Raw genomic sequence first — 12,085 nt, 5'->3', positions numbered from 1 at the left:
GGGATGTAGCTCAGATGTCTGCTGTTATTCCATCTTTATAGTCAGCATCCCACACACCAAGGTCAGAGCATGTCATTAAATTTTTCATGTCTATGTGAGAGGGCTTCTGTAGACAAATTGATCTTGATTACTATTAAATTATATGAATATTTCTCAAATTTTGTTAGAGCTAACAGAGTGGTTGGAAGGTAAATTTGATCCTCCCCTGTATTCCTCACCTGGAAGGTTTTTCCCTGCTGCTTTGTAGGATCATTTTTGCCTGTAACCAGTAGGTCAACAAAATGTCAATGAGTCACCAGTTCATTTGATCAGACCTTTCACTAGATAAGTTGGTAATCATTTACTCAAGATTTTTTTGAGTCAGTATGTCATACCTGTCATCAAGCAGTGGTAATGGATTTTTCAGGGAGTATGTTTGATGCCAAATATTTTAGAAAGTGTACTTTCTTTTTGGGTGGTGGTTAGTAATTTTCCACTCCCTTTACAGGCTCACAGAACCTGTAGTGCAAGTATTTCTCTTGTATGTTTTATTGGACATTGGTATAGCCTGCCTTTATGTTGTTATGAAACAATATTTTTATATGGATTATGTAAATCAAATTAATTTCTGTGTTTATTGAAGTCAACTTTAAGCCCTCTCACTCAAGATTGAAATGTTTTCTATTTAGATTTTCCTTGTGAACTTAGGTTAACGCCCTTTGAATTCTTGTGAATCCACACATATACATTTACTTTTGTAGAGCTGCTGGTTTCAGGATTGAATCAATCTTTACTGTTCTTGATAATGTGTTTGAATACACTATGTGGTTGTGGTTGAACAAGGTTGTGAACGTTACCTTGAATTTTTTCAAACTAATACCCTCGCACAAGTACTGGATCAGAATTTGATGTACGATTTTCTGTAAACTTTCGGTTCTTGGTGTTTAAACTCATTAGACTAATTTGATTTTCTTTCTTGTCTCCCCTCCCCTCTTTATGTCCAGGCTGTCCACAGGTGGGGCAGTAAGCGGGTGGAGTGGAGCAGGCCGCGGTGCCCGTCCCTCTGCACTGCATGGCTGCGATGGCGCCCGCTCTCACCGACGCCCCAGCCGAAGCTCACCACATCCGCTTCAAACTGGCTGCCCCATCCTCAAGTCTCTCACCGGCCAGTGCAGAGAACAACGGTAACGCCAGCAACATCCTTATCCACAGCAGCGGCTCCACCAAGTGTAAGGCCGCCCCCGAAGAGTGCCCCCTTGACTTTTGTGGTGGTGACCAGGAACAGCAGCAGCAGCAGCCCCAAACAGACTCTGTGGCTCAGGCTTCGGCCCTGGGCAAGCTCCAGCCGCTGGTGGCTTCTTACCTATGCTCTGATGTGACACCTGTCCCTTCAACTAAGGAGTCAATCAAGCTTCAAGGAGTGCTCATCAAACAATCTGTGCTGAAGAGCCACAGAATACTGGACAACTCGCTGTTCAACGGAGGAGGAGACTTCCTGTTAAGGAAGAGGCAGGCGATAGAACTTTCTGGCAGCCAGCTCAAAAGCCTCATGAGTGGCAACACCAACGGAGGTGGCCAGCCTATGGCACCTGTCAACGGCCTGGCCAAGAAGCTGGCCACTATGTCCGGCCCTGGCTGTGTGGTGGCGGTGAATGGTGACAAGCCTTCTGCTACTACGGACTCTCAGACCCAGAACCTGCCCTTAAATTCTGAGACCTTAACAGCTACCTTATCAGGGCATATCCCAATGAAAGGAACCCTTAAACAGAAGCATTCCTCTGGGGTTTCTCAAAATACTGATGGAAAAAACCTTGAACCCACAGTGCTTCAGTCTGTTGCACTTTCGCCCTTTACCCATGACAACCCTAACCCCACTGAACATGTTAATTTGGAGGAGGCTGATCCACACACGGCCACCGGTCAGTTACAGGGTTCTGATAGGGAGAGAGCAGGTAGCAGTCAGCAGGGCTCCCCGTCCTGCACACCTGCACCACATCCTCCTCTGCCCTGTAGTTCTTCCTCGGACAGCCTTGACGCTCAAGTAAGGGAGCGCACCCTTCTCAACAGCAGCCGCCAAGTTGAGATAGAAAGTCGGCTAAGGCGTCTGCGTAAACGTCTTCAGGTTGTACAGGCGAAGCAGGTGGAGCGGCACATTCAGCAGCAGCTTGGTGGCTTCTTGGACTCGGCTCTCAACCGGCTAATAGCAGGTAATCGCAAATCGGAGACGGCAACCCCGACGGCTACATGGAGGACCGGACGCCACTCTTCGTCAAACAACAGAGACAGCCTCAGTCGCTTTCTGAAAAGCGGCGCCATGCCCTTGGAACTGGAGAGGCTGTATCTGAGCGGCTCAGCCAACCTTCATTCAGCAGAAAGCGCCTTTGACTCAGATGTAACAGAAAGTAGCTCTGGAGGGGACTCTGACCTGGAGGAGGAGGAGCTGGCCAGAGTGGACATTGAGCAGCGACATGTTAAAATGTAAGTAAAGGTGACCTCACTTACAGAGACATCAGGCTTGTATTTACTATGTAGGCTTGTATGTGTATGGTTCTGCAGTAGTGGAAAATTCCCCGTTACGGCTCAAGGAGAATTTTTAAAGCAGTATTTATGTGGAAAAAAAGGTTTCATAGTGAGTAGGTTTCTTTGCCACCTATCCAAGTAACTCACATTAAATTTGGTCACTGTATTTCTTGGCTCTGCAGTAAGCTGTTTAGGCCTAGCAGGTGCTAATGACAATTATAACTGCCTGGTCGGCTCAGTAGTGGTTGGGTCAAACTCCAGGGAGGGGTAGAGATACCAGAGAGCATGTGTAGTGGTGTGGGTGGTATCATCCTGTAGAGAACATACAGGCTCGAATGGACTCGGAGTATAAAAGCTTTCTCGTCACACGGTGCTTCCTCCTGAGAGGCTGAGACTGAACGTTCTGTTTATCTGCAGAGCGAACAAGTGAGCGCCCACAGAGCCAGCGAGTGTTTTGATTTAAACCGAAACCAAGAAGAAACATAGAGTTGGGGGTGTTGGTGGTTTTTGTAGAAGGTGTGGGTTTTATGTTTTGTACATGCTGCCTGGTGTGATGTCAGCTTTACCTCAGCAGGTGCTTGCAAATCTATTCCATGGGAAGTAGGCACCAAGGTGCTCATTTGTCTGACATTAATGTGAGGAAAGGGGGGAAGAAAGTGCAGCAGGTGGGTTAGCAGCGTTAATGGACCTACCGACCTGTGCAGGATTGGGTAGATTATTAACGACGTGTCTGAGAAACACAGATTTTTATTATCCTTTTCTGTGTTGACTTTAGACCTTTGACCCAAATATCTTCATAGCCAAACAGGAAGCAGGAAGTGACTGTGTCTGTGTGTGCTGCATTCATGACCCCAACGTAGAAAAATTGCTTGTAATATATTCATTTTGTGTCTTGGGCCTCTTAAGGTCAAATGAGATATTAGAGCAGTTAATGTGCAAATTTACAGCAACTCGTTTTCAAGGAGAGTGGACAGTGAGCTGCATTAATGTGTCCTGAGATTGTAGGAGGAGTGAGAGTCATTGTGAATATCATTTAAACAAATGTAACAGATAAATTCTTTTAACAAGATTTTACAATTACCACATCAAAAGGAGACTATTTCATAACAAATCGATAACAGCTGTTATATAATGTTTATATGTAAAGGATAATTATGTAGATAGCGGGGAATTTGATGACCCCACAAAGGCATGACATAAAAGAAAAGCAGTGTAGGCCTGACTGAAAGTACACAGATAATAATTTTACTATGATACAAATGTTTTATGATTTTCTTAAGTTGTAAAATTACACATCAAGACAGTAAAAGTCTCGACTACCAAAAGCCTTACGACAGCAGTTTTGATATAAAATGTCTAATTTAGTCAGTTGATAAATCATCTTTATTGAATTATATGTGCGTGCGCTGTCTTATTTATTTTAATGATTTTATTTAGTTATTTTCTGTAATGAAACTGAAAGCTGTTCCGATCTGGGGGCTTTTGAAATAGGACACCCTGAGAAGTTGTAGGGGCTTTCCACAGTTGGTAACGTATAATGTTAGTACGGACTTGAATTAGGCTTATCTATTTCTATTAAATAAAGATTGTCAATGGGTCATCTACACCTTGATCATGATGATAGAAATAGGAAATTAACCCATTTTAAGTGCGATATTCTCATTACATCAGTAATGTAATGATCAGATCATAACAATCAAATGTGAGACTATGGTACATCCATGGATTATCATTCTAAACTTGGATGGACCTGGAGTATTTAATTATGTATCTTTGTAAACACATGCCAAATGTTAATAATATCTCATAAATATAAATCCCATACTGAGGATGAATATGGTTACAGGCTTCAATAATTATAGGCTATCAATGTGTTCATGAGAGGAGGGCTGATTTATAGTTTAACGTATGATTTAACTTCATCATTATCATGCAGTGCATTTTTTACACACCCAAAGTAATTGTGTTTCCATTCTTTTTTTTTTTTATTCACGCTGTGATTAAAAGCTTTGGTCGTGAGCTGAGCCTAAGTAGACCAATCATATTTCTTCCAGCATGTTTACTCAAACATACTTCCAGAAGCATCTGAAACTGAGGTATTATTTAGATATAAAAGTAAGGATAATGCAGCCACCTCAATACATCTGTAACATGACTCCTGCCTAGCTCATTACAGCCTTTTAATGTCCTTCAACAAGCAGGGAAAATTACTTGTAGCAAACTCACTTCTTCCTCCTCTGAGCTGCAGTTAATCTTCTATAATAGCAAACATGACACATCTTGTTCCTGCTTTACCTTAAAACATTCCAGCGGCCAACCATTGTGAGGGTTTTATTGTGAAGCAGGAACAGCTTCTTGCAACCTTAGTCACCATTGTTAACGACTGTCCCACTTCCTCAGTGACTACAGTCCCCAACACATACGTTTTGCATTGATCATCACCTTTATGCAGGTATCTGGCCTGACAATGCCAAAAAATGCTGTTTTGCAGGTATTTTAAATGATATTTTTGGAGTTGACAGGGAAAGAAAATTAAAAATGAAGATGAGTCATTCTGCCCTCAGGTGTATCATTTTGCGTCCAATGAAAGCTTCAGATGAGCAGGAAAAACTAGCTAGCCAGCTAGCTTATGTACAACATGAACACACATTACAGCAGTGCTAGCATAAGGAAGGACAAAGGATTTTATCATTGTGATGAGAAAAGACTAAAAATGTCAATCTTGGTGAATTCCTTTTCCAGGGATCATCTTGAATATTCTCTTCGTTTTAATGTATATTTTATTGGCATGGTAGTTTTCTGTCCATGAATAAAAGTACTAAAAGGTCAAATATTTTGACATTATACCAAAACCGAAATTTTAGCAATATGTAACCATCAAAACCATCCAAATGTAAACTACATTTATATTTATTTATGTAGTTCTTATTTATTTATCCTCTTTAAGCAGGGGTGATGCATGAAAAACATTCTTAACTAAACATAGCGTTGACTTATTTCAGTATGTCTGGTTCCATTTTAAGAGTTTTAAACATGTTTTGATGAGTATCTGGCTAATATATTGAGTCACAATTGTATATATTATTCATGACATGGAGCTACTTGTGACATGAACCTAGCACATTCATTAACTTATCTATTAAACTGTAAATTCCTAATTCCTATACTTAGTGGAAAGAACTCTGCCAGACCAGGTGTACTTTGGCCTCTTTGGTTAAATGACGGCACATATACACATAATATTCATTAATCTTTAAACATTATTAATGGGGGGAAATGTGTTGTTAATCAGTAATATAATCATCAGATGCTTGCTGATTCATGTTAAAGCCTTCTGTAGCAAATATCTAAATGCTGCCTTCCCTGCAGGAGTTCTGTTAAGCAACCCCATGTCGTTTTCCCCTCACAAAAATGCATCTAGACTTGAGTTCACTTGACAACAGGTCCAGCCATGTTTTATAAGAGAACAGCGGTTTTATTGACCTGCATTACTTGCTGCACAATACTGCAAAATTATGCAATTTGAGCAGCACAAAACCGGTTCATGGAGCGGTGTTCAGGTGCTCTTCAATAAGCCCTGTGTGAGAGTTGCTGTATGGCTGTCACAAAAGCACCTGTCACTTCTGGCGTTTGCAAATGTTTGCCAAGTGGTGGCACATGTAAGCCTAATAGTTCTCTGTGCACTGAGTGAAAGCTTTGGAGCCTTGGAAATATAAAGCAGTCCATCTGTAATGTCTTTATGAGCAGCCGTCTGATGCTCATTGAACAATCATCCAGCCCCACAGCAAGTAAAAAGGGTTTCTCAGCTCCTCAACCTGCAGAGGAGAAAACATACCTGATTGTGAATGAGTTGTTCTTGCAGGAATAGGGTGTGTGTGTGTGTATGTATATAACCACAATGCCACATTTTCACAACTGAAATTTTGTCCCAGTTACCAATTACTGGCTTACAGCTCTACACCAGTAAACACTACAGACAATGTAACGTCTTCTCCAAGCAGCAGCACTTCAATTATTTAACGTCAGCTGAGTTTACAGCACGGTGGAAAATAACCTATTTGGGCTGCTTGTTTGAATGCAGCGCATTGCTTACAACTAATCCTGTCATCCCCATCCATACTGTAGACGTGGTTTCCCGTATCTTAGAGGATTGGGGGATAGCCAACATCTGTTGTCGTGCTTATGCTGCAGGGCCTCTGTGCTCGAGCCAGTGTGTCTGTCTGTGGATATGACGTCCATAATGGCCTCTATACTAGGGTGTGGGTGCTTCTAGCTTCACAGAAGGAAGTCTGCTTTATAACCAGCTGCAAAGTGACTGAGACACTTCATACATTAGAAGTGGATGTTAAAGGATATTCTGTTATTTAGGCATGTTACATGTATCTTGGGTTGTTCTGTGTTAAGGAGTGAGTGGGCACAGTCTCTTGTTTCTGAGGCAACAATAATGCTCATCAGGAAATCTCAGAGCTTACATAATGGCTCGTACACAGAACAATGAAATTGTCTGAAATTTGTTATCTGACCAGCAGCAAAATGTGCCGAGGCTTGCAGGCTTTTTGTCTCTCAGATGGCTAGGTGATCCGGAGTACTTGTTTGCATGCAGTAAGACAGTTGAAATGCCTGTCTGCCTGCTGCTTGTGAACTAGGGTAACTAGGCTGGCTGAGACTACAGCGTGCCTTTCATGCTTATGGCTCAGCATTACTCTGCAGTCTGAGTAGCTCAGCTATGTTTTTTTCCCTCTTTCCCTTCCTCTGTGTATATGTGTTTATGTATGTATGCGAGTTCCTGTATAGGTTTCTGTCCCGTTCGACACATCTGGATGTGTTTAGCCAGGCCCAAGTTCCTCAACACGAAACCCACAGGCGTTACATAACCCCCCTCTTTTATGTAATGACTGCTGCAGCTCTCCGGCTGAATTTGCCCTCTCTAGTTTTCCTGCCCCACACCCTGTCGGCCGGCCTTGCTCACTATCCCGGCTCCCGAGCACTCTCTTCCTGTTAAAGATGAGTTTAACCAGCTGCCCTGTGAAACTCCAGCCGGCCATCCTGGCAGCATCGGAATAAACCTGAAAAATAAGGCAGTGTTCAGCCTCCATAAATGTTTCAGTGTTTGGTGAATTTTCAGCTCTTTAAATGTGCTTTGAAAATCCTTGACTCTAGAGAACAAAGACATTAAAATGACAGCTGCTGCTTTGATTTCCCTTGTTCTTGTTACTCAGTTTGAATGATGAGTGAATGGTTTGTGAAACAATAGCAAAGTGATTTTATTGCGTTTCATATGGAAAGAAAAATGTCTACAGGCCTTTGTTTTGCCTCCATAGCATTATTACCTCTATTCATATTCATGTTCCTGTGACAGATTTTTGTACAAGGAGCTTTTGTTTCAAAATATGAACATGTTGGAAACTACAGATATATGAATTGTCACCTTATGCACATAACTAAGTCACATTAAGTGTTTCCTGCCCACAATTGAGGTTCTCAAGGGCTGCACAATTGTTCTAAATATTATGGAAATCACGATGCAGCCAAGTGCAATATCCAAATCTTGTAGGCTGCAGATGTGTGACAAAACATCCTTATGATGAAGTCCTATAGGCCTGCAGGTGTGACACACAGCTTATAAATGCTGTTCTCCAGATGTATGAAATCTCTCTGAATGGTCGATGATACCTGCAGGTTATTGGTATAGTCTAATAAATGTTTTAACATGGAATATCTGCATAAGCTACAAATAAGCATTCCTGCCAATATAATGCATCCTTAATAAATATGTTTGACTAGACTATGGCTCCTATGGGCAAGAATCTGGCCTAAAAAGATGAGCATTACGATACAGGGGTTATGATTCAATAGCTTGCAATATGTTGGGATACTGTTTGCAAGGTGATGTTTTATGCCCTTTAAGATTCTGCTTCTTTCATAGGCATTTCATAGGATATTTATTTATTTACTTCTTCCTGTTTCCGTTTATGTTGCTAGGTTTAAGTGAAAAAGTAAAATAGCTGTAGATGGATTACAACACTGCCGTCAAGGGGTTAGGGTTAAAAAAAACACAAAACCAAACCACAAAATGTTGGGACTCCCGATACCTACTTTCAGAATACATATCTCATATCATACATTTGCTTTAATTGCCTTGCATAGTCTTGTTTTTTAATGTCTACAAAGGGTGCAGAGGTGGACTACTATAGCAGGAAGGTGTTGAGACCCTTACCCCTCTTTAGCCTGAGCAAACTATAAACATTTAAACCCTGCTTGCAATACACAGCAGCACTTGAGAATTGTGTCACTGCAACACTTTGCTGGAACAAGGAAATGAATCTATAAGTGAGGGAAAGGAACAGATGCGAGCTGCACCTCTAAGCAGAAAAAAATCTCTGTATTAAATTTTTGTGCATGAAATTGTCAGAGCAGACAGCTGAGCACTGGTGCAGAGACGAGCAGCTAGCGTGCGATGGACATAGGTTTGATGGCCACATATTTTGTGCAGTTTAGAGGCTGTTTCTTTCCCTTTGTATATTTGTTGATATTTATTGTGATTGTTGCGTACTCATCTTCCCTTTCTGGAACGATTTTTAACAATTATATATCGTTTAATTTTGACCTTTTGAATTTAATGTCTTTATTTTGTTTTGTTTATCACTTTTAGTTTGAAATTATGCTTGAAGCTTGCCGGCTACTGATTAACAACAGTGGAACAAGTGTTTTCAGATAGTCGTATATAAGAAACGGCAGTCAGGTCTATCTTGTGTAAAAACATCTCTGCAGTGTAGTTGATATGTCAGAGCTTCCTCTGCTCTTATGCCTTTCATACAGGATGCACGCATGTATAGGCTCTGCTGCCCATACTGCTGTAAGATGAAGTGATAAGTAAAAATGTCAGCGCAGATTACATATTGCATCATAATTACACTGTGTCTTACAGGCATCAAGCTAAGAGAGAGTAAATCTATTTCAAGTCTGTGTCTGTATGGAAAGGAAGTACCCCCGCCCCCAACGCCCCACCCCCAAACAATTATAAACAAACACACAATGGATTACAGAGAGATCAAGAGGGTGCAAAAATTCCACTTAGTTTGTCCCATAAAGGGTGATACCAGTATGATTTGGTGCATTTTAACTTGGAGCAACATACCATCTCGGCATCCTTGAAACCATGTATGATAGTTTCTCTTAGCATGACGGAACATCACACGTCTCCTCCGTCCACGGTACATTTCCAGCAGAGGTATACATCAGGTGTAGATGTGTGAACCGGCTCTCAGTCCAGAGACCTGTTGTTGTTTTTTGGTGTGGTGCTTGGCCATGCTTGTGAACGATCGTGTTGGTTTAGGAGGGTCGGTATGGTACAGGGGTCTCCAGCACCCTACAACGTATGTGCTGCATCCAGAGAAGCTCCACAATGGAGAATGTGCTGACAGCCAGAAAACCACGGCTGTAGTGATCGCCGCTGGTGCTTTGTGTGTGTGGGAGTAGGGGGGAGAAAAATGTGTCCTGGTTAGAGGGGGGGAGGATGGAGGATGGAGCTCCTGGTGTTGGGAGGGGGGGAGGTTCTCAATGCTGCTAACTGACCCCTCCTCCTCTTCCTCCTCTGTCACTCTGATGATTAAGGTCAATGGACTTCTGTGTTTATATTTTACCAAACTACATTTTTAGCTGTTACTGCATCCCTGTCACTGTAATGTACACAAGCATGAGTTCTCTACTCTAGCTACAGTTTTTAATTTAGCTCTTACTGGCAAGTGAAGTCTAAATCAGGCCTTTGCACATATGCCAGGGTCTGGAGATCCAAATTGTAGAGCTGCAACACTCAATCAATACTTTTTCAACGGTTTGAGTGTTTAAGAAAGAGAAGTTAAAAAAAAACCTGATTCCAGTTTCTTAAACATGAATATTTTCCCCTCTGTGACGTTGTTGACAAAGCAAGACATTTTAAGGATTCTTTTTTGGGCTTTGGGAAACACCGACTTAGATTCTGACATTTTTTAGACAGAACTAGTTGAGTCTTAAAGAACATAACCGACAGCGTAAGCTCCAGGGCTTAAAAAGGATGTTATCAGTGACAGATAAATAAAAAGAACTGCAACAATAAACCTTTAAAATATACATTTCCATGCCGCCAGTTAACCAAGCAGTGACTATATATGTTGGAACAACCAGCAAGGAAGTTGAACATTATGTTCCTTCATTCTAATTAGTTTAACTTTGTCCTCTCCAGCTTTGTTACCCCTGAGCTGTAGTTGGGAGTCTCTGTATTCTGATTCAGTTGGCTTAAGCCTGGCTCGGGTAACCTGGCCTAGCCTGGGTTACTACCTTACTAATGAAATAATGTCATGGTAACATGGCAAACACTTGGCTGACTAATACCCCTTTCCCACCTAAATTTAGTGTGTTGCGGAGGTTTTTCAGACCCGGGAAGACTCGCTTATAGATGCTGATAGTCTCTGTTCCCATTGCCAGTGAAGTATAGTCCTGTCGGTCTCTTTTCTGCTGGTCACTGTCTGACGTCACAAACGAAGATGATGTTACAGTGGTTAGGTCTTTATTGTATCTATTACTCATTCAGTCTGTGCATCATACTCGGCGCTGGACGGAGACGGGCGGAATTTGTAGCTGAGATGACAAGGAGTCGCAGGAGTTACCGTCATTTGACCCGGGTCTGAATGCTGATTGTAACCTTTCCCATTAAGCAAAAAAGCCGAGTGTTCGCTGGTTTTTGACCAGTGGGAAAGCAGCTAAAGCAACTCATAAACCTATCATTTGGCTGACTTTAGATGCTGTCCTAACTTCTAACTGCACTCTATCTGTCCCTTCTCTGTGCTCTTTTGTGTACAGACTTACTCTCCTTTGTAAGCAGGCCATAGCTAAGATGTCTGCTCATTTTTCACTGTTTTGTCGTTTTCTGCATTATATATACATTCCCCTCTATGAATCTCCTTGAGATCATTATCCAGTTCGCCCTGAGGGACGTTACACCTGGCCTCTCCTCCCTGTGGTGGATCCAGTGTCCTCCCACCTCCTGGTGAATCATGGTGTGCTCGGTAATTTGTGCTGCCGATGGTGCGACACACTTTGCGCCATCAGTGTTCTTAGATGAGTCTCCACGGGGATTCAGTGATGCAAATGAATTGCCACTGAATTGATCTGGTGCACCAGGCATGGGCGTGTTCATGAGTGTTGCAGTGTTATTTTAACATCCACCATTTAGTGTGTAAGAGGAGAACATGTTTGTTTATGTGCGCAGAGCAGGATGGAGTCTGTAGAATAGCAATGGGAGGTTATTAGCAGGTAACTGCAGCTGGATTTGCAGCAGTGTCCTTGATTCTGTATTGCAGGGAACAAGCCATAGATTTCTTAATGTTGTGGCTGAATGAAGGAAAGAATCAAGACGTCTTTGATTGCACTGATTGTTGGCTGATGTCTGCGTCAAAGCCACAGTAACTCTCCTTCCGCTCAGCTCCACAATAAGACAACATGCCTGGTTGGATTATTGGTTATCCCAGTGTCTGCCGCACTGTTCCCTGACCCTGCCCCACCCCCTCCAGCACCCTGTGGCCTGTAGATTGCTTTTAAAGCCCGTCTG

The 12,085-nt window shown here is 42.2% G+C and overlaps 1 protein-coding gene across 4 annotated transcripts in view; it reads left to right on the top strand.

Annotated features, from left to right (window-relative positions):
• kansl1a (KAT8 regulatory NSL complex subunit 1a) overlaps window positions 1-12,085 on the top strand; it is a 32,173-nt gene that overhangs the window by 6,712 nt on the left and 13,376 nt on the right. For all 4 annotated transcript variants that reach the window (XM_069664182.1, XM_069664184.1, XM_069664183.1 and 1 more), the window contains one exon: window positions 984-2,457. In XM_069664182.1, the coding sequence (XP_069520283.1) occupies window positions 1,052-2,457 (1,406 nt within the window). In that variant the 5' untranslated portion in view covers window positions 984-1,051. The remainder of the gene's footprint in view (window positions 1-983; window positions 2,458-12,085) is intronic.

Source organism: Semicossyphus pulcher, unplaced genomic scaffold, assembly GCF_022749685.1.
Source record: "Semicossyphus pulcher isolate SPU_LCO1_2020_fin unplaced genomic scaffold, fSemPul1.0.p SCAF_16, whole genome shotgun sequence".
In the NCBI taxonomy this organism is placed as follows: domain Eukaryota; kingdom Metazoa; phylum Chordata; class Actinopteri; order Labriformes; family Labridae; genus Semicossyphus; species Semicossyphus pulcher.
This window is presented reverse-complemented; position numbering and strand designations above follow the sequence as displayed.